The 23,632-nt window shown below is 42.8% G+C and overlaps 1 protein-coding gene across 2 annotated transcripts in view; it reads left to right on the top strand.

Annotated features, from left to right (window-relative positions):
- Nucleotides 1-17,406, top strand: part of mxi1 (max interactor 1, dimerization protein) — a 31,548-nt gene extending 14,142 nt beyond the window's left edge. For both annotated transcript variants that reach the window (XM_084372508.1, XM_084372509.1), the window contains exons 4-6: nt 10,927-11,041; nt 12,064-12,262; nt 13,343-17,406. In XM_084372508.1, the coding sequence (XP_084228634.1) occupies nt 10,927-11,041; nt 12,064-12,262; nt 13,343-13,506 (478 nt within the window). In that variant the 3' untranslated portion in view covers nt 13,507-17,406. The remainder of the gene's footprint in view (nt 1-10,926; nt 11,042-12,063; nt 12,263-13,342) is intronic.
- Nucleotides 17,407-23,632: the final 6,226 nt, after the last annotated feature.

The raw sequence follows: 23,632 nt of genomic DNA, 5'->3' as shown, positions 1-23,632 counted from the left end.
CCCAAATTAGCGAGTTTAACCCAAGCGAGTGAGAAAGTGAGTGTTGGGACACATGAACGTGTGTTTGCGCATTAAAGGTTGATGTAGAATATTTGGATTACACTCCCGCCCCACCCTCTATTGAACGTATTAAAACACATCCACAGCTGTAAAGAGGATATGGTCTGACAGGGCAACCCCCTCCACTCCCTGTCCCAAGAGTCAACATCTGGCTGTATCTCCCTGGCTTTACCCCAGGCCCATTTTAGGAGCCAGGCCATATTGGAGTTTTAATCCAAAGCCTCTGGCCTTACCCTTCTGATCACACGGGGCTAAAGGGGAGAGTAAGGGTTTCAGTTCAAGTCAGTTGTTGCACGCCATCCTTCCACTAACGAAATTAAAGTAAAAAAAACTTCTCTTCAAAAAAACGGGTCGGACAGATTGAGGTCACGTGATCTGTCAGGGTGTATTGATTACATGTGTTTGTTGTTTCACTTTTAGTTTGGTGTGATTCTTGTACAGTGCACCTAAAGCCATGTCCCCTCCTCCATCTCTATTCCCCTCTGTCCCACTAACTCCATCCCCCTCCCTCCCCCCCTCTGACTCTGTTCCTGACCATCTCTTTCGTTAACGCCATCTCTTTATCTCTCGCCTTCTTCCTCTTCTCTCTCTCTCTCTCACTTCCAACCTTTGTCAGTGGAGCAGATTAAAAGGCAGTGTGCACGTGTGAACTAATCCGTGTGTTAGTGATGGGCTGCAGCCCCAGAGTCTCTTGGCCCCGCTGCACAGCTAGTGCAACCCCCCCCCCAGTGTGTGTATGTGTATGTGAGCACGTGTTCACGTCTGTGGCTGCTGTCTGAAGAGGGCAAATTGCTGCACTGTTGTTTCATCCCTTTCCTTTTCGAACTCTTGCTTTCCACTTTCCCCCAATCTGTCCTTCCTCTGCGCTGTTGCTATGCTTCATGGCCGACGCTGTTTGTGGCTTGGAGTGGCTCCAGCAGATTTGGCGTGACAACAGGGCTGGTCTGCCTAGTAATCAACTGCGTTTCACTTTATTTACCACTCGTGGCCTTGGGACTGGTTGTGCAGTCCCTGCCCGTCCAAATTGATTTTTAAATGCCGATTGCGTTTTATAGCCCCCAGTTTTCGACCCTAAATCCATATGCGTTTTTACAGTGAGCTTTACTGCCAGTCAGAGCAATACTCTCTCCTCCACACACACTGAATCTCTTTTTTGGGATTGAGGTCACAACTGCCTGAATGCTCAGAAATATCAAAGTCCCTTTCCCACCCACCCGCCCACATGCATCTATGCATTTTCACCACCTCTGCATTTCTTTTTTCCTTCCCTCTGCCATCTAACCAGAATATGGGTCATCATCCAGCAGAGTTCCCATGAAATCCCAAGACTTGTTAGTAATTGTTGTAATTGTTTAATTCCGTAGACCAGAAAGCGGTTTCTGTGAGTGGGAGAGAGATGAGCATTCCCCTCATTCCTCAGCCCTATTTGTCAAACGTAACAATTGGCTGTCAGTTCGGACAGCGTAGTAAAACCCTCAGTGGATGATTGAACGGTTTAGGACGTGGGCCACAGGCTATCATACCCCACATAAAGCATTTTCTTTTTCTGAAGAGTTGCTCATATTTGAAGTGTGTTTGTATTAATAGATGCAAAGTTCTCCATCCTTCTTCCTCATTTCATGTTCAGTCAGGTGGAGATCAACAAAACCTACAGTCAAACAGCCTCATTACCTGCTGCCACCGCCATAACAAAGAGCATGCTATAACTGTCTTAGTTCACTTAGTCCAGTGTCCTTTGTTGCTCAGTGAGTAGAGCATAGCTCTTAACTGTCAGGGTTAGGGGTTAAATTTCCACTGGTGCCACCCATGCATAAAGTATACACACTCGGGGCTCTTTGGATGAATGTGCTCAACGCGTAGCATGCGTGTCTTTATTGTGTTTTCTTGTAGTTCGTAGTATTTGACTCAACATGTCACATTGATACAAAATTCTGAGTCAAAACTTGAAATGGACAAGTAGATTTTAGTCGTGTGGCATCTCCAAACCCAGTGGAACTCCTGACAGACTGCCTCGCGTTTGTGCCCGTGGCTAGTTTCTGGGCAGATTACACAGGCAGAACACTCCCCGTCCTCCCCCACTCTCTATATCTCTCACCCTCTCTGTCTCTCTGCATCCATCCCATCTGTCCGTGTTTCATAAAAGAGATGAGGGAAGCATCAGTCTGTCAGAAAAAGAGAGCCTACAGTTGCTGTAGGGCAAAGATTGCTCTAATCTTGTGTGTGCGTGTAGAAACATGACGGACTGCGATGCATCGGCAGTTGATGAAATATCAAGCTTGGATGTTTAGCTCCCGTGCTTGCTCACCTTCGTCTGAGGATGTCATTTAAAGTCCTATAGGTTTTAACAGTCCAATGCATTGTCCAGTGACACTACAACACGAGTCACACGTCACGTGCCATCCACAGGCTAATGTAAGAACCATCTGTCGAATCATAAATCATCAACACAAAGTTTTCAACTAGAAGGCGAACCGAGAATAACGACTTTGCCATCCTAATCCAGACCAATCCAGCATATAAATCGCCATCTGCCTTTGTCATTTCCTGAACCTGCCATTTATAGCTCAGATAATAAAGCTGTAGTTGGCTAAAGCACATACGGTGGGCGCCAGTTTTGCAGTCAGGCTGTTGGCTCTTTGATGACTGTTCCAGCAGTCAACCCAGTGAGTGGTAGTTTCCCCTATTAAAAAAAAAAAATAACCCATTCAGTCAGGTGCCACTGTCTGTATGGGAAAACATGTGACTTTTGGCTGTGCAACCCGACAGCAGTCATGTGAGAGGGAGAACGACACCACCACCCCGCTCATAAAAGAGAGAAAGACATAGGGGGCATAAAAAGCAGAGAATCCTAGAAGAGGCATCTTTAGCAGAAACAACAGCCCTGCTCTTTGTGTTCGCTCAGCGAGCCCGTAAACAAAAGGTGGTGAGCAAACACAGAGAAGCGTTGTGTTTCCTGATCGTTTTGTGTGTTTGTGTCACATTATACGCTCTTGTGTACAATGCACATGTCAGGTTTACTTTCCTGATTTAAATTAGCCAAATGCAAGTTCTTCATTTAATTGTATTTCACTGCTGGTCAAACAATTGTGACACAGTTTTGAATATGCTCAACAGCGATTCCCACAGCCACAGCAAAGCATCATGGGGAACAAATGTATGGGCTACCATGTGTGTTGAGCCCTGCCCCTCTCCATCTATATTGTATGTCACCATCTGCAGAGTATGGATCAGTGTGCCACATGTTCACATGTTGTTTCACTATGTATGATCTGGGAGATGGAGCCCCCCACATGTGATTCGCCTCTCTGACAGGTCTGGACCATTAAAGCGACCAGCATCTCACTGCTTGCTATTTTTAACCGTGAAATAATGGAAAGAAAAACATCTGTGCCCACATTGCCTGCGTTTGATTTAATTGCCCTCCACCAAACAGATAATTGCGATAATTTGCTGCTGATGTGATGCGGCGCTCAATGGACATCGACAGCTAAGTCGACTTTAAATGAGGCTTTGCAGTACAAAACAGTCTAATCACTCCAGTAATCTTTGACATCACTTTGAGTCATGATCCGCGGCTTCTTTAAATGAGCGTCGACACTGGAAAAGGAGTCGGGCTGAAGAGGAACAAAAGAACTCCCTCGCAAAGTCAAGTTTTCATTTTTTTTTTCCCCTAAGAGGGTCGTGTAATGACGTCTTAATTTCCTTTTGGATGTCAATTTAGGAGATTTACCACTGAGACAGTCATTGGTGATGTGTAATTAGTGTAATAACTGGGTGAAGGGTCAGATTTCCTCCCCCTCTGCACGTATTAGAAGTAGGTCAAAGTGTGTGTGTGTGTGTGTGTGTGTGTGTGTGTGTGTGTGTGTGTGTGTGTGTGTGTGTGTTAAATGGGTTTGAGAGGGTGTGGGATTTGCCAAAGTGAAGTGTATTGACTGGTATCTGGGCTGGAAATCTGACCCTCCCCTTTAAGAGCACGTCCAGTAATTATGTCAGACATCTTGGATGGCCTGAGAAGTTATCCATTATTTATGTATTCACAAGTTTGGAATCTAGGGCAGCCATATTTTTTTTTTCTCCATCGCTCATGCTTTGACTAACGGTGCTGGTTCCAGAGGACTTTGAATGAAAAATAAGCAGAAACTCGGGTTGCTTTGTCAGTGCTGCTTTCAGCTGCTTTAGTTTCCAGAATAGGAGAAAAACTACAATTCGGTCCGTGTCACTCTTCAGGCCCAGGTGTTCTTTTATGACCATTTATTATATTCACATGAATATGCATTTCCTCTTTTTTCTGCTCTGCGCTGTCCCCTCTCAATTTCCACTGCCCACAAAAAGCTTCAGGCATCAGATTAGCACAAATTTATGTCTGATAATCGAGCGAGGCTTTCAGTTTGTGCAAGTTACAGAAAAATAGGGCAATTGTCTGGATGGCTGTCTAACTGTAAACATAGCCGTTGAGCAATGCTTACAAAATAACAGGATGCATCTGAGCAAGTAAAATAATGTCTCATGTGATTTACTCAGAATAACCTTCAGAATAACATCACTGCACAACAAAAAGGAAATATGTAATGTTTGTCCGATTAAGAAAAAAGGAAGAACAAAGGGAAATACTGGAAAATTAGATGTGGTTCATGGCACATAATCCAGGCTTCAAAACAATAAATTGTCTCTCAGACAAGAATGTCCTCCTTATGTGTATTTATGGGCCAATAAATATATCTGGCAAATTGCTGATAATAGATTCAAACTGTACGGCTTGTTTTGAGAAATAAGACAAATTTCCATTTAGTTTTTCTTACTCTCAACATTAAGTGTCAAAACAACTCAAAATAAAAATCAGAAATGTACAGTGCAGCAAGCCCCACAACAAAAGGTTCCTGTACTTTTAAAAGAAAAAATGGACATTATGGTCAAAATAATGTCCCCAGAACTTCATGAAGACCCTGGTCCCTGCTGCGAAAACACCCTTTCTCTGAAAGTTCCTAGTCCCTGGGAAAAGTTCCTGTGGTGGAAACGCGACTTATGTTTTAGTGTCTTAACAGGACTGAGGATGTGTTGGAAGCAGAATTTAAAAGCTGTCTGTGTTCATCTCTCACACAACAGCCTGTTTACAATATCCTCACACTTCTCTCGTACATTTTCCCTCCAGAGTCATTGGAATATTTTCAAGTCACTACTGCGCTGACTGCTCTTGTCATCTTGATGATGTTGGAATTACACTTTGCCGATGCCTTCACACTTGTTTCGTCACATTAACAAACATTTAAAGGTGTATTTGTCAGCTTGTGTCAAGAGATATCACATACTAGAATGTGTGTGTGTGTGTGTGTGTGTGTGTGCGTAGACTGAGGTGTGTGTACCCTCCATGCAAAGGCAAATTTGCTGTGTGTGTGTGTATGTGCATGGATAATACAAGGACGAGTGAGGTTGAGTGCAGAGCTGTTGTTGTTCGCTGCACTGACGAGAGATGTACATATGATGTGCGTAGGTTCTGTAAGAGCTGTGGTGGGCAGCTCTCCCAGACCAACAGGGAGAGCTTCAAAGTGCTTCTTTAAAAAGGACTCTGCTTCAATTACATCGGAGGCAGTTTGACGCATTTCAACAACAAGTGAAACAGCTATGGTGAGAGGAAGAGTGCTACAGAAATCCCAACAGAGTTGTTTCAATATCTACTTACCGATCATGATAGTAATTGTTAACCGCATCTCTGTGTTTCTCAGTGGTATTTAACCGTATAAATGAGGCAGAAGTTGTTAGATTGAGGAGATGAAGGCAGAGTCCTGCACGTGATTCATGGGGAGTCTGGATGAGAGAGGAGGGTGGATGAGGGGGAAAGGTGTGGTGCAGTGACCCGGGGCCGGCTGGCTGCTTGCTCACATGTCAAAGCCAAAAGGCAGGAGCTGCCTGCCTGCGTACCCATCTGGGGCCCATCAGGAACACGAGCCACAGGAACACACGCACACACACACACACACAAGCATGAAAGAGACACACATTCACATATGCACATGCTGGTACAGTGGAAGTTGCCCCATTGTCTCAGGAGGAAAGGGAAGGCCGGCTGTGTCTGTGGTGAGCCTGCAAGTTGTGTCATCAGGATTTAGCTCACCTGAAATCTCTCTGTTGTCATAGGTGTGTAGCAGGTAATAAATCAGTGGAGAGGATCACCAAGGTTGTTTTAATTTGTGATACATGACTAGTAAACAAAAACAGTACTCAATACCTCATGCAAGTACCATGCAACAACGGATATCGTATTGTTTTAAACAAATTATAGAAGTAAAATCAAAGTATCGATTCTTTTGACAACCTGGAATGTAACTAAGTAACAAACTGACTGTTCTGATCAGCAGGTCAGATAACGCATGCTTGTTGCATGTGTTGTGATTTGAATGAAGGAAGACATTTATCGGCACCTGCACTGCAAAATGATGTGCTGGTGCACCTACGTGAAAGAAGGTAGGCGCACCAGTGCAACCAGTGTAAAACATTCTTCATCATTCATGACGTTCAATCACTTCTGAACCAAGCCACCAATAATTGAGGCTTCGTTGTGTTGATGTATCACATTAAACTGGCCTTTTTCAAAGCTTGTGTCTACACAGCTCTTTTATAAATGCTTTTAGAAACGGTGCATATTTACACTGTGAGCTCCAGGTAACTCCCATGAACTCGTGGGAGATCAGCAGCAGCTTTAGATGTGGTTTCCTTTGAATAGCCAGCTCCATTATGAATCGATCTGTATTAAGACTCGAGTCCACAGGAGCTCACTGCCTCACAACCAGAGAGATCGTGGGATTTCAAAAGCAGCTGTTTCCTAAGGTATGCCCACAAGGCACCATCTAAAACAAACCAAATAAAAACAACATGAAACATGCAGTTATATTCGCTCAGTTTCCCTGGAATCTCCCTCTGCTCAGTACAAGGAAAAACCAGGCTTTTCTGCCTGTGCTGTGTTATTGTCAGCGAGGGATTTGATATCCCTGCTGTGCGTGACAGTTTGGAGCACAGGTCCTGGTAGCAACTGGCCACGTGTTATGTAATCCGCCACAGATGAAGAGTCCCCTATTCAGGCGACCTGCAGCTCTCTGTGTCATTCATTAGACCCTGGAGATACAAAATGCAGAGCAGCAGCCTTCACTACTATAGTCTGCTTCAGGGATATTTTGATTTATGATTACTCCTTTGTCACTTTGTTGATCTTTTTCCAGTTCTGTGTCAAACTGAAAGCTTCTGGCTCTTTAAAATGCTTTTCCTAGTGAGCGGTCCTCTCAAGAGAGCGGTAACCCCCTGATGAAAGCCACATTAACAGCAACCTACTGACATTGCCTGTCATCCTGTGATGTCACTTCCTTTCACATAGCGTACCGAAACAATCCTAAGCCTCGGCGGCCGAGGGCATGAAGTTACGGGGCTGCGCGGTAAATCCATAGCTGTTTATGTAACTGGCACCAGTCTTTTCCAAGAACCAGGGACAAAAAGTAGGCTCTGTTGCTGGTTGCTGTGTTACGTGGCAGAGGGATCCTGGCTGCAGCAGGCAGGTATTTGTGGTCACAAGCCGCCACTCATAGTAAGCTGCAAACGGTCTAAGCTCTTTGGCTGCGGGTCTACATGATAAACAAGCCTTTTCAGGGATTAATGACCCGTCTTGGGGGCATCACCAGTAGCCAGTAGCTTATGACCTTTAACCCCTTGGTGAGACAAATGGAGATAGCGCCGGTGGTGATAAACCAGTCTCCCACATTATCTGTAGTTGCCTGTGAGGACATAATTGACCAATCATTCTAAAATGTTTTCTCGCTGGGAATAAGAACTCAACGGTACACACGCTCTTTCACAGTCACACTGCTCCTCAGACACTCCCTCTTTATGTTTTTTGGGGGCTTCTGTACTTATCAGAGCACGTCCTGCACCCAGAGATTAGGACAAAATGTCACGGAGACGTCTCGCATGTCCCGTCTATCTATCAATGAGAGGCACGGCAAAGGCAGCAGCATGTGTTGCTTTAAAAGCAGATCACACAGAACATTGAGTAGCTGCGAAAAGGACAGAACCAGGACTTAAAGTGCTGAGAGAGGACAGACTCCTCCTTCTTATCATCATCATCATCATCATCATCATGTGGGTGTGGAGGGGTGTTTGTGGTTTCTCACTGACTTGGCAAAAAGTGGTGATTCAGCAGCCTCAACAAGTGACGCCTCGCACCGCACTCACTAATAGAAGTCTTAACGCTAAGAGCCATAATTGGATATTTTAGCCGTGGCCAGAAATGCGGTGATACTCTGTGCGGTCAGAGTAACCCCCCTCCTCACCCATCCTCCCTGCACATCCGTCATGTCAGCTGGGTCAGGGAGAAGCGGAGGGTTTGGAGACGGACACGAGTGGCTGTAAGTAGGGGTTATCTGAGGTTGTCTCCTGAGATGGTTGTTTTAATCTCGCTGGGAGTGGAGGAGAAGATCGGTTACTCCTGTGTCTGGAGTTTGTTAACTAGACGCCTAACAGGACGGTCGGACGGACAGACAGACAAGCCCATACATTACCAGTGTGCATTTGTGACTACGGAGAAAGTAAGAGCATACCAGAGTAGTGTGCAAGTTTAAGGCACAAAAATGGGATGTTTATGAATTATGTGTTTGTTCTTTGCATTTAATGTGAAGTGGTATTCGTGCTCTCCAGCTACAGCTGCGCTATAAATATTTTATCGCCATATCAGCAATGTTGAAATGTTCCCTGTGCGTGGCCTACTTAATTTGAAAATGGTTAGGCAGCAAAGCGAAGTAAAATACACTTAATGCCCCGTTTCCACATGATCAGGAAAATTAGAGTGTTGAACAGAGCTGGAATCAGTGAGACGTATATTCTGAAATATCGTCAGTAGCGTTTAGAGAGTCGAATGTGATTAATTGCCAGCTGATATCTGTGTTTGTGTGTGTGTCTCTGTGTGTGTGTGGACTGGAAGGGCAAAGATGATGGTGTAGGGGTTCAGATGAGACGAACACAGATAGACGCTTCACAGATAAAGAGCAAAGGTGGACTCTGCCTTTTCCTGTTAGGAGAATTGATTGCACAGACAGATGACCTGAGCTGAACTGGGAGTCATCAGCACAAACTCTCTGACTGAGAACATGTGTGTTGTAGGCGTTTGTGATTTCCATACCTTTAGCACCACAGAAGGGCTGCAACTCAGGAATACTTTCAATTATTTACTAGTTTAATCGATCAATCGTTCGGTCGTTAAAGGTGCACTATGTATTGTTGGGGAAGAGAAAGATCTTTGTTGACTGACTTTTCTATGCCTTGGCAAACTAAATAAAGAGACTCTCATTGACTGTATAAACCTGTTTTGTCAGTCCAAAGCTCAAAGATAAAACCGAGAAAAGCAGGAATTCCTCATATTTTGAGTATCAATCGATTGATAAATCATTCAGCATTTTCTAAATGTGTGGATTTGCTGCTTATCTTTGTCACGTAAGATAGCAAATGAAGGGGCTTTCGGTTTTGGACTGTTGGTTGGACAAAAGAAGGAATTCGACATTTTATAGACAAAAAAAAAGCTAATGGATTAATCATGAAACTAATCCACATGAATCAATAATGAGAATCACTGTTAGTTGCAGCCCTGGAATCAGGACGTCTCCTCTTTCACTCCCCCAGACATGCAGCTCTTGTCTTGTTCACGTAGTTTAAGCACACACTCGCACATACTCCGCTGGTGTAATGGCTTGCTCTGCTCTCGTGTTCTTATCAACCCCATCCATGCATAGCTGAACGTCCCCTCCCCACACTGACGAGCACACAGACAGATACACTCAAGCAAGCGCTCACACGCCTCCATCAGTCTAACAGCAGCAGAGCATAGCAGGGAGCAGTGTGGTGAATTCCTGCTCTCATCCCCTGGGATCGTCTCCTTTAGGCTCCCCCAAAGACACTTCCTGAGTCTGGGTCGCTCCGCTGAGTCCACTGACTCTTAATGTCTCTCCACTGTTCCCTTCAGGCTAGCTGAAAGGCCAGCTCCTGCTAATGGAGCGCTGATTGTGTTATAGCCACAATTATCTCTCTTTACCTCTCAACTCAGGGCCATTAGCAGGATAGATAGTACCTGGGGCCTGTCTGCAGTCACAGAATAAGGGACTGTCAGGATGATGGAGCGTGCGAGGCGAACAGGTTCCAGGAAATGCCATTACACCTTTCCTCCCTGCCCCACCTTCAGCTGAAACTTGTTTGTAATGTAGGCGAGAAGGGAAAGTGAAAGCTGGGTGCAACAAATACCAGCACAGGATAACGTCTTGAGGCTTACACAAGAATCATATGTAACCTGCTGTGTTGTTGAACTATAAGCTGGGGGTTTACAATACAAAGTAAGAATACGGTGCGTCTTAATGAGCCAGGATGACAGAATACTGCGCGCCGTTAGGTGCTGGATCGCAGATCTTAAGGAGAAATCCACTCTCAGATGCCTCGACTGTATACGCCAAGAACAGTTGTACGTTTGTTGCTGTTACTTGTCGTGGGTGTAAAGTTATATAAATAGCTCGGCATCTGTGTTTAGCCAGTTATCTGTGCATGAGGGGCAGAGAGATGCAAGGTGTATCAATAGCTGGTTTAAACAGTTTTTTTAGGGTGAACTTCCCATTCAAGAACCCTTTGAGCTGGATAACAAATGAGAGAAACTGGTTTGTAACCAGTTTGTATTGGTTAAAATCACCAAACAAGCTGGACGAGTCAAGCCAGGAGAAGTGAATGCATAAACCTGAGCTACAAGCATGCAACACATTTCACATTTTACCACCCAGATCTCAACCCTTCTCTGATCTACATCCATCTAACCATCCGGTTTGTCTTTCTCTTTTCTGTCCCCCCCTACAGACGAGCTCACCTGCGACTGTGTCTGGAGCGGTTGAAGGCCCTCATACCCCTGGGACCAGACTGCAATCGCCACACCACCCTGGGCCTGCTCAACAAAGCCAAAGCACACATAAAGGTGAGGACAAGTGGCCCGCCCAGAAGTAAAGTTGGTCCTTGATTCCTTAGTTTGACATGCCAATGTCCACCGCAGGGTAAAAGAAGAAATTAAGCATCAAACTAGCTAAAGCATTAGTAGCATAAAATGAAATGTATACATTTGAAATACATTTGACCCTGAAGAAATAAATCTATCTAGATCTATCTACTACTAAACGTTTTGCTACACGCATAAATAATTAAATCCAACTGTTTCAACAAAAACAAACCACCAAACGAACCACTATCCAGCTGGTCAGTGGTGATAAATTCCCTGGCTGATCGTCCAGTTTGAAGAGCATATAACATGTTAAGACATCCTGCCTCCTCCTTCCCATCCGCTTTAAAAACAGACATGTGACTGCCTGAGACTGAGCACTGTGCATGCGAGGAGCCTGGCGTAGCATGCATTCACACAACAGAGAGGGGAGGCATAAAGCTGATATTGTTGCCGTCGACCCCCCACCCCCACCCCCATAACTACGACTACTACTACCACCACCACTCTCCTGTCAACTTGAGTCTCTCCATCGCTTATTGATGGCCTGTTGTTGCGATCCATCGCCGGGAGTCACGCTCGTCACATCGGTGACCATGACATGAGGCTACAAGGTTAGAGCACAACACAGCTGTATCAGTCCCTCATGGCTCCTCGCTTTAAAAGACGTGAACAGAGGCAGCGAGTTAAGAAGGCGAAGCGGTGTAAACAAGGCAGGTGAGGGAAATCATTGAGGGATGGCAGGAGGAAAATCAGAGTTTAGTGGCTGAATGCTAAAACAGCTGCCTGGTGCTGCTGCATTCGATGTATGTGAAAGGAATTCCCCAACAGACTAACATGTATGTCTTCAGTGTATCAGCACTGTTGTTTGAGTTGCTCCTCCAGCTTTCCTCCTGTCCACTATTCTTGTCTCGCCTTTTTTCTCACCCACAAACACTCACCCTGGTCCCTGGTACACATAATTAACCTTCTCTCTGTCTCCTCCTCCTCTTTCTCCTCACCAGAAACTTGAAGAGGCAGACAGGAAGAGCCAGTACCAGCTGGAGTCTCTGGAGCGCGAGCAGAGGCACCTCCAGCGCCAGCTGGAGCTGCTGAGGGGAGGCAGCGGTGCTGCAGCCCAGAGCAGCCCGGGTGAGGGGGAGAGGATACGCATGGACAGTGTGGGCTCCACCCTCTGCTCCGACCGCTCTGACTCTGACCAAGGTGAGTGGGACCGCAGTCTTTAACCAGGATTTTAATTTGGCCACTACACCACCGTCAGACCCTCCAGCTGCTCCCGGGCTAATTTTACGACATTGAGGTTGTCCCGGTCACAGTCCCTCTGGGAGCGCGTGCAAAGTGAGGTGTTGCTGAAAATAATCAACACAAATTTCCAGGATAATGGTTTGAAAAATCTTCCTCAAGGGAAAGTAAAATAAATAAAGATCCACCAGCTTCTAATGAGTCACATCGAATCATGTTAAATAGATACACATTTATGAACATTATATAACCGTAATAAAACATAGTTATTAAATTATTCATATAGAACTTAATTGTTTGACTGTTAGACAACACATGCTGTAGCATTTTATATCCAAGCATATTGGTGTAAAATGCTTCTCCAATCACTGATTCTATGTTTTATTATATTTTCTTATTATCAACAAATTCCATGAAAAGACTGAAACCAACAATATAAATTGATCCTACTAACAAGTATTGTCTGCTTATCTCGATTGTTGTCAAAAAAGAAAGTGCAACAAATCTGCATTCATGTTTGGGTTAGAGGTGCAAGTAACAATCATTACACTGTTGATTAATCCGTCGATTAGTAATCGATTAGCTGATTAGTCTACAAAATGATGAAACAGCTCAAGATGGCATCCTCAAACGTCTTGCTTAGATACATTGAGTTTGCTGTCATGTGGAATAAAGAAACGAGAAAATATTCACATTTAAGAAGAGAATTTCAGAGAAGTCTCAAAAGAAAAAGAAAAAACAAAAAAAAATCTAACAGATTAAAAAATTATTAGATTTCTTAACTTTCTCTTTCAGTAGCAATAAATGAGCATGGCAGTTCGAGTTCCACAGATTCAGGGTCTGGATCAGAAAATATTTGAGAAAGACACATTGTTGGTTTTGGTTTCTTTCAACATTAAGAGAATTATTGAATATTGTGAGCCTTATCCTTGAAACAACCCCAGTATGCGTCCATGTGTCTTTATTAAATATGTTTTTTCTTTCTCCTCTCTCCCTCTGCTCTCTCTCTCTCTCTCTCCATCTCTACATCCGTGGCTGCAGAGGAGATCGAGGTGGACGTGGAAAGCACGGAGTTCTCCCATGGAGAGCTGGACAGTGTGAGCACAGCCAGCACCAGCGACCTGGACGACCACAGCAGCCTGCAGAGCATGGCCAGCGACGAGGGCTACTCCTCCTGCAGTGTCAAACTTGCCTTCTCCTCCTAGAGCCCCACACCAACACCACCACCACCACCATGTCCCTGCCGAACCCACCTGCCCTCCCATCTGTTTTTCCATCCGGCCATGCCTACGTACGTACACCCAGTCACCTCAGACGGCGGCCACGCCCCCAGCTAACAGCTCCTTCCTCTGAGCAGCGCCCCTTCTTGCTCCTAGCCTTTAGTTACCCCCCACCTCACCTCCTCCTCCTCCTCCTCATGCGCTGCTGGAGGAGCTCCACTCAGAGCTTTTTCTCAACTCTGAACTTTGAGCCGCCCTGACCGACACAAGGGACCCAAACGCAGTGATGTGAGACTGCCAATCGGTTTCGGTCCTCCTCTAACAGGAGACCAGAGACTTACAAATATACAACATCTTAATTTTGAATGATTGATTTTACTTCTTTTATTTCCTCGAGCTGTCAGATGTCTGAATTTTAGATACACAACCCCTGATTTGATCCAAAATGCACTTAAATCATTAAGATTGAGTTTCTGTTCAGGTCTCTCTCCTGTGGGCGTGTGTGTATGTGCGTATGTGTGGAGATGGTCCTGCGTAGCCCATCCTAACGTTCGTGTGTTGGGCCCAGATAACGGGAGCACATCTAATCTGGACTATAATGAACACTGTGGGTGAACTTTGCCATATCAACACAGCTCGGCCCTGATAAACGTCCCTTCAGCCCTGAATTTAATCCTTTATGTCTTATTGTGTTTTTCATGACCTCTGCTCGACACTGCGACAAGCTCAGACACTCGAACTGGTGCTATTGTTAAACAAACCAACGGGGGAAGCAGATCAGATCCACCGCCACTGAGCTTTTAAAGCGAACAAAGTGTTGTCCGCCGAGATTGTTTCAAACCAAGCGTGGAGGAAAACAACCACCAAAAAAAAAAAAATGGAGGAAAAAAAACATTCCTGCCGAATGTGGGTGCTCAGTGCGTTTTCAAAGAGCGGATATTGTAACTTGTGTGTGTGCATTTTGTTTTGGTTTCTCTCCGCCCCTCGACAAGCAGCTACAACAAAGCTATCCTGCACTTGCCTACTTTAGAGCTGTCCATAGAAACGGCACAAACCAAGAAGTGGAAAAAAAAAAACACAAGAAACAGCAACAAGGAAAAAGTCCAAACAACAACAAACTTTGGAATAGATGTCCATCCTCTTTCCAGCAGTAACAAGCAATAACTCTTGTAGTCTTTTTTTTGTCTCGTCAGTTTTTTTTTTCTCCCCTAAAGACTGTGTGGCCGTCCAAAAAACAAATGTTCTTTTCTTTTTGTACATATAAATAGTTTAATAAATTAAAATTTTAAAATGAGTTTTAAAAAAAAAAAAAGGTAGAGCTCATGGATAGAACTATTGCCTCTGTTACTGTTTGACCTGTGTTTATCGTGCATTTTAAATTAATTTTTGGAAAGATTTTATCCTGGGAGGCAGCATGGACACTGTTGTTTTGTTCAGTATTTTTGCTGGTGGAAACATTGGAAAGTTACTGAATCTGTTGCTGCGCATAAAGAAAAGAAAACTCTTCAACGATGCGATAAGAACGATAGAACAACTTCTCACCCAGTTGCAGAAAAGCGACCCAGTCGGACTTCTGTTGGAGGATGCTGAGTCTGTGTGGCACTCCTTTTATTTATTCAATTTTCTTTTTCTCTCTCTTGTGTACAATGTTCATAAATGGGGGGGAAACGCTGTATATGGCATTCCACTGGTGGTCAGGTGATCTGTGGAGGAGAAGTGTGAAGTGTTTGGAGAAGAAAACGGGTGTTATGATGTCAATGTTCGCCATCCCTACTCCACTGGCATTAAGAATTGCACTTCAGCCACAGTTCTGTGTATTTTTTTTTTCTTTTTTTCTTTTTCTGCTGTCATTTTCTCTCACGGAGCTCTCATGAATCCTTTTGTATGTGAAAGAAAAAGAAAAACACCGGCCTTTTAAATATTTATTTCTCAATCCCTCAAAGAACACAAAGCAATGGGGAAAAAGAAGTTAACTTATTTTGGTTCTGTCTTATTTTACTCCTCTTTTTGATGCTTATTCCTCATTCCTTATTTTAAGAATTGTATATTTTATGGGTTATTGTTTTTGGGGCTTGGGGGTGGGAGGGGATAAGAAATGTAGCCATTTTGTTTTCATTTTTTCTGATGTTTTATTCAATGGACACTTGAAATGTAATCGGCCCCTAAGCTGCTCCTAGTGCTGAGCCTCGCCTGTTTAGAGTCTCCAGCCTTGTCCGGAGTCGACTCCCCCATCGACGTGCTGTGGCGATACACACGGGCCTGAAACAACCGGATTGGCTGATAAAATGACTAAAATGGCTTCCCTCCATACTCTGCCTTCTGACACAAGGTGAAAAATCCGCCATCTTGTTTATAAATTCTCCCATCCGGTTGTTTTTATTTTGGCGGGGGGTCATCTCTGCACAAGGCTCATCTTTGGCCAAGACTTTACTGGCAAATATTGAGCCAGCTACTACACAATAAAAGGGGTCTAAACTCCACTTTCCTCTATTAGGAGGATCGTAGTCTCTATTAGACTTGTGTTTTAGATGACAAAATGTGTCTTACATTTACAATACAAGGCCTCTGAGTGAGGATTTCAAGAAAAAAATAACCACAAAGAACAAATCCTTTGGTTTCTCTGAAGGACATCATTAAGGTGTAGAGTTTGTAAAGCTCCCTGCGGAGCTATGATGAGGTTGTTGGACTTGGCACTGAATCAGAAAGTCACCACATTTGGTGCTTGACTATTGAAAAAAAAATGCCAAAACCACCTCAGAACACCTCAGTGTCCTCTCTCTCTCTCTCTCTCTGAGGGACAGTTTACATTTATTCTTCCCCTGTTTAAGTTATTAACCTTCGACTTCTTTTTGTTTTCATATGTTGGTTTTATGAACCTGCACTGCTGACAGGAAAAAGGTCCCGTGTTTGACGACAAGATGTATTTCGCTCCCTGTGCAGACCTGGGTCACATCCTGGTGGTGTTCAACCCACTTCAGAGTTGTTTTTACTACACTGGGACGAGTCTGATAAAAATGTGTGAAAACTGGCTGGCACTCGTGTCGTCTCATGTGGCAAACTACTCTGGACTCGTATTCCAAGAAGGGATAAAACCAACTATAAGAACTGATTATTCTGAAGCCAGGTCTGCCCTCTCATGTGAGTGTACGGTGTGTGAGAGAATGTGTGTGAGAGAATGTGTGTGTGTGTGTGTGTGTGCGCTCCATGTTCTTACTAAGGCTGAGCTTTAGAGAGGCACCTGGTCCGTGGCCAGTATGCACTGATCTCAGTTGGACTTTTTCCCACCTGCTAATCCGTAAATATCAGACTTCTGGAGAGTATTTGTCATAAAAAGACAAGTTTATCCAGTGTAAGATAGGAGTGTGCTAACTGAGCTTAACTGTCACTTCAGTGCAAACTGGTCTTGGATCAGCCTAAGTTAGTTGGGAGGTCTGACAAAGAGTTTCTGGCATTGCTGCAGAGTCAAAACAATAGCATATCTTCATAAGCTGGTGATCACAAAGCTATATTTTTACCTCTGTGTTAAAGTTTAGGTTTAGACATGCAGTCCTGACTGTGGTTCAGGTCAGGGTTAACTTTCCTTGAGTGTTGAGTTCCAGTTTTGCAGCTTGGCCAAAAGTGCACCAGCCCGACAAAGTGGAAGTTGTCTTTTTGTAAACCACACTCCATTCAGACGTCGGTCTCACAGGAGCTCGACTTTGAGCAAATGGGTCCACGTGGGTCGAGTCAGCCCAAATACAATCGAGCAGTCCCGCGTAGGGAGTCCTCCCGTTGTTCCGAACCTGTGGCCATCCTTTGTAAAACATGCAGTCTGATGATGATTCTAGCTGTGTAAGTTGAAGATGCAATACTTACAATAAAAACACCAAGATTTTCAAACCTGAAGGACTCAACCGACTCCTTTATACTGTGTGATGTTTCAATGCTGAATGTACAGACTCACTCTTCAATTCAACTTGTAATGTCAGGTTCTTTATATTAGCTGATATGTTATCCACATGATTCCCACTGATCAGAAAGCACATAAACAAGTTTCTCTTTTATTCATTCCCTATTTTCGGCAAGAATCTTTCCGTCAGGGACTCAATATGTCATAGAATGATCTTTCCTAAGATGGGGTCAGGACACCTTCAGTGAGTCACAAGATGATATTTGGAGAGAAAAACATCTTCTATACAAAGTTACTCTTATTTTTTCCCAGTTTTTTCTCATCGTAATCATTTCTCTGAGCCACAAAATCAAATGCCAAGATATTTATGACTTAATACCTCGATATTGTGACAGTACTGTACGGACTATTGGTACTTTCACAAAATATTAACACATTGAGATGTTTGAAATAGTACATGTTGCTGCCTTTAAATGGGTCACAAACAAAAAACGTGATGAGCAATGGTCAGAGAACATGCATTATTGAATAGATTCAATAATGCAATAATAGATGAACAGAAGTCTAAACTGGAAAATATTTTTCTCATGATGATCAAATTTCTGAGCATTAAAGTTAATTCATGACCGATGTTCTAAAAAGGCATGGCCGATTATTGAATAAGTTATTCAGTATTTCTCTCATTACCGGACTCAGTGTTTGTTTTTGTTTATTTTTAATCTGATTGCTGATAAACTATATTTAAAAATATGCTACTTTGGCTCTGATGCAGCATGCAGAGTAACTAGTATCTAAAGAAATAAGTACAATATTTCGCTCCAAAATATGTAGTGGAGTATTAAGTTGCAGAAAATAGAAATACTCAAGTACAAGTACCTAAAAATTGTACTTAATCACAGTGTTTGAGTAAATGTACTTACAGTAGTTAACACTCCATCGCTGCTTTTCCCTGAACTTTCATCCACATGACACAGTCTTCAAAGACGACAATCAGTCGACGAAGTTTGACAATGAAGCAAATTCCATCCATCAATGAAGACAGTGACATGCAGCAGAAAGCCCATGAAAAAAGGTGGTAAGTGGACTTTAAGTTAAAGAGGCTCTATGGAAAAGAAATTCAAACTCAGAATTTTAATATATACAATAATAATGAGGTAATAATACAAACTCAGAAACATTTATCTTTTCCCTAACTGAATAAACAAGCTGTTCTCAGAGGAAAATAAGGTCCCAGAACATTGGTTGAAGCTAGAAAGGTGGCAGGGTCCGCCACAAAGTAAAACAGTATGAAATGGTGTTGTCCTTTAAGGTCAGTTTGTTTATGCGGTCATGAAAACAAAGAGAGTTTGTTTACTTAGTTTGTTTAGGCATTAAAAATCAGTCAATGAAGATCTTTGTCTTCTGTTTAGCATTTCTTCCCCAAAACTACATACTGCACCTTTAAGATTTATTTTGGTTAAACATCTCAGTCCTGTTTCAATTGATTATCCTGACAGGAAAGAATAAAATGTGCAAGGGAAATATTGAATTCTTCCTTTTTTAACATAATCTAAAAACATGTGGCTTGTAACGGAGGGTCGGGAGTCATGAGAGCTTATCCTTTTCGTTATCTGATAATCTTATTAAGTTTGAAAGGACATGATGTGGAGGTTATCATGTCATTACTTGAAGAGTCGTTGTCTGTTTTCAGGTGTCACATTAGTCGACGCGGTGTGCTGCGTGTTACGTTTCCTCCAGCAGTCTGCACGCACATTCTGTAAATCTGTCAGAGATCACATGATGTCTGTGTGATCAAAGCAGTCTTGCGGGGAGACTTACAGGTTTTCTTTTTTTTTTTCTTTAACAGACCACATGAGCATCCACCACATGAGATATTCTTCTCAAGTGATCACAGCTCGTGAAAGACTGTTGAGAGGCTCGACCTCCCAAGTTGTAGCTGGAAAACCACCGTGTTACACCGCAGTGAGAGACGCAGTGATGATGGAGATGTTTCATCCCACAGTGACACGAAGAACTCACTGTAACTACAGATAATCTGAATGTCAGACTAGAAACAAGGATGTGTTGAAAGGTACACACTGTTCTGAATGGAAGTGCATGTCTCAGGAGCAAAGTCATTGAAATAAAGTGTCAGAGCGGACACATCATCCTGTGGTCTCATAGTTAATCTCAAGTAAAAATACAGGAGAAGGTTCTTTTATTTTTTCTGACAAAACCACATGTTTGTTCAGAGAAGTTATAATTGCATAGATGTGTGTTTTTGATTCTGTCCTCTCCAAAGCTGTTGAACTTTTATTTTAAAGAGGGAACATTATAATAAAGCCATTCTGCAGTGACACAGGCTGACACAGTCACACTGAGAGAGATGCTGCCACCTAGAGGACAAAAAACAGACAGTGTTTCCTGCTGATCAGCTGAACTCACATCTCTGATCCTTTTCTTTTTTTTAGAGAGCATTCACTGTGTATTTTGTATTAAAGGATGCGTTTATCCAAAAATGAAAATTCAGTCATCATCTACTCACCCTCATGCCGACTGAAAGTCAGATGGAGCTTCACTGCAAAATTTTCCTAAACAGGTGGATGAGGACTTGTTTTACATCGTAAAAAACAACAGAAAAAATATAGAAAAACATCTTTTCAAATCAATTCAGGATCTCAGTGCTCCTGCAGACTTGGATTATGCCCGATGAGCTGTATGGAGCCATCTTATGTATTTTTTCAGTTGTTTTTCGTACGTTTTAAAACAAGTCCCCATCTACTTCTGTTGTCTAGGACAACGCTGTGCCGCTGTTTTGCTGTGAAGCTCCAGAAATGTTTTGTGGACTGCGAAACTTCACCCGACTTTCCATCAGCATGAGGGAGAGTAGATGATGAGTGAATTTTCATTTTTGGTTGAAATTATTCTTTGTTAATTTTGTTGGTTTTATTTATCTAAAGGGTCCATACTTGACATACAACACATATCAAATACATATAACATTAGTTGCATTCATATACATTAAAAATTCATTAACATATATTCATATAAAAAAGCAACACTTGCATTAACACTGCACATTTCGGTAATCAACATATAGATAATGTAATTAAAGAATGGGGAACATCCTATGAAGCGAGAATATTAAAAACTAGGACGGTAGTATCTCCTCCTATTCAGTTTGTTTTCTCCAAGCCAATAAATACCTCTGCAAGTGTTTTAAAAATACAGATATTGAGGGGTAAATTGTCCCAGTTTGTTATAGCTCTGTAAATCACAACTTTTGTATTAATGAGTTGAATGGTAGAAGAAGAATAGCAGATTCCACCATAATCTTCTTCCACTCACTAAAGCAAAAGAGGTAATACTAGTCTGTTGTTTTAAAGTGTAAAAACTATAGACTCCCCATAAACACTCTCACAAATAAAATGAATAAACCCAGCAAGGTGACGTCATTATTCCAAACACAACACAGCGTGAACCACTAGGAGGCACAAGAGGCCTGGAAATGATCTGTGTCCTGTCTGTCTGTCACCACTGACTGACTGTGTTTGTATTAAATCAGCACACTGACAGAAATCTGCTGAGCATACTGCTGTACACTCTGAGCCGCCTCGTCTGTTATTTTTCTTCTCACACTGATTCTATCAGGCCAAGCAGATGATCCCAAAGATGTCCCCTCAATCAATCTTCCAATAATTAATTTAGGGACCAACACCTGCACTGGTTTTAAGCAATACGATGTGATTTCAGTGATTTCTTCACTGATCACACTGCCGATGTTTTAGATATATTATTTTCAGTACATCAGTGTTGAGCTTAAACAAATCAGATTGAATCTGTCTTTAGATTAGGGTCGGTTTCATACGCGATCAATCCACTATCTGATAGTCTGAAGCAAATATCAACACTAAAAGAGCTAATTTAGAAGCTACAGACTGCACAAGAAGCTGCAAAGGCCAATTATGAATTGATTACTTTAATGCAATGACTTTCTCCATGGTGGTCTCATGAGGGCTATACACAGTAATATTCACTTTATATTTGAGTTAACTGTATCTTTATTGTCAAGAATAGACTTGAAGACTTGAATGAAACAAAATAAAGACGTCCAGATCTGCAGGACTGAGGAGTTGTCTTTGGATTTGTTTCACTGCACCACCAGGCTGCACAAAAGCGCTGTGAATGTGACTCCTACGATAAAGACACTGAGTGAGAGGGTATGAACAAACCGCAGCCACAAATATTTTATGATTAAGTTTGTTTTTAAATGTTTTCCAATCAGAGCTGCTGTGAAAATCAGTCCAGAGGATGACTGACGGAGTCTGTCATCTTGAACAGAAAACCATCTGTCCATTAAAAAGAAAACAAACATCGTCTACTCAGTCCATACGTTTTTTTTAACCTATTTGTGAGAGTTAGATGTGTTACAGAGTTTGACGTTTGAGACATTATTATTGTCACATTAAATGTACACAGTTCTGAATTAGCATGTTTTATTAATTTAAAAGGCAGCCCAGAGTTTTGTGTTATGCAATGGACCGAGTGCTCTGAACATCACAGGAATTCCAGTGAGGCCTGTCTGAGTTTCATCAGAAGAAAACCCACTCAGAGCTTTCCCGGAAAATGCTTGTTTCCTGAGAAAGTTGAGATATATATACAGATAAAAAAAACCTTCTACTTCATTACTCGACTATTTCATGTTCACGGCCTGTCAGTAAATTGGAGAAATGTCAAAAAATGGGAAACTAGGCAACGGCTTTGAAATAAAAAACACCTTCTTGTCTGATAATCAACACACTGTACTGTACTCTAGTGCAACATGGTGAGAGCTGCAGGAAACTCAAAATCATGAATTTTTAATTGATCACGGTTTAATTATGTTGCCGATCTTGCCATCAGCTCCAAGAAATGTCATTTATAATTGCTGCTTCCCTGCCGCCTTTTCACTCAGCTGGGAGCTGCTCTAGCAGCGACAGTTGTGCAAGTTAAACCTGCTCATGTGGCTTTACTGCGTTCAGTAGCATTGACAAAGGACTCTCAGCTATGACAAAAAGACCATCACAACACAAATCTACACTGTCAATTTTCAACGATTACAGGTGGTATAGTGGCACTTTGTGGTGGAGCCATCCAATCAGAGACTGATCACACCTGAAACACCAGCTGAAAGTAAGAGTATAAAGAAAAAGCATGTCCTGTCATGTTACACTGATACATTACGTTGCGTTATGTTGTGTTGTGCTACGATACATTACACTGCGTGACACGACGTTACATTGTGTCAAGTCACGTTGTGTCAAGTCACGTTGTTTGAGGTTACGTTGTGGCGTTACGTTGTGTCAAGTCACGTTGTGCTAAGTCACGTTATGTCCCGTTACATTGTGTCACATGACGCTGTCATGTTACATTGTGTCACTTAAGCTGTGTCAAGTCACACTAAGTTGTCCTGTTACGCTGTCATGTTACGTTGCGTCACGTTACGTTACATTGCATTGCGTTTTGTATCATTGCAAACTTAACAAAAAAAGACTGACTGCAGCCCCTTAATGTGAAAAACAGTATATTCAAATATGCAAATATTAAAGAGACGCAGATGTTGAACATCAGTTTTTGCCACCTAATAGCTGAACATGAACAACATCACGGCCTGATCTGAAGTCTGCATCATGTGCTTGTAGGTAAAAATAGAAGTGTGATTTTTGGAAAGCATGGTTTTATTTCCCAGTGGTTACGCTTCAGTCAAGGTCACCTCTTTCAACACCTGACGTCCTCGAGTCCTCTGGATGGCCTGAAAAGCATTATTTTTTGGTCAGGCTTCTATAAATACTGTTGCAGCTTTTTGCACAAAGTGCTTTGGGTCGGCTCTGCTTGAATTAGAGCACCCAGATCCACAGACAGAGGAAGGTCTTCAGAGGTCACGTCGGTCAGGTGTGTGTATGTGTGTGCTCTTCGCTGACAACTGAATTACCAGTTTTGTGTGTGAACAGACAAAGTCGTCTCTGCCGCCTAATTAAAATGTTTCTGGCATGCTTTTGGTTTCCTGGATTGAAATAAGAGACAGTGACTGTTGGCTTGTTGGCTGGCTCTGCCGCTTGTGAGGAATGTCACAGGAGGAGCTCTGCTCCGCTTTCACTCCCTTCGTGACTCATACTCTGCTGGACCTCATCTCCATATCGTAGTTGTTGTTTTTCAGCCCCCCTCCAATTCACTTGCCGAGAAGCAAACCCATGCAACCTATTA

This window comes from Pagrus pagrus (genome assembly GCF_965226575.1).
Source record: "Pagrus pagrus genome assembly, chromosome: 2".
Classification (NCBI taxonomy): domain Eukaryota; kingdom Metazoa; phylum Chordata; class Actinopteri; order Spariformes; family Sparidae; genus Pagrus; species Pagrus pagrus.
This window is presented reverse-complemented; position numbering and strand designations above follow the sequence as displayed.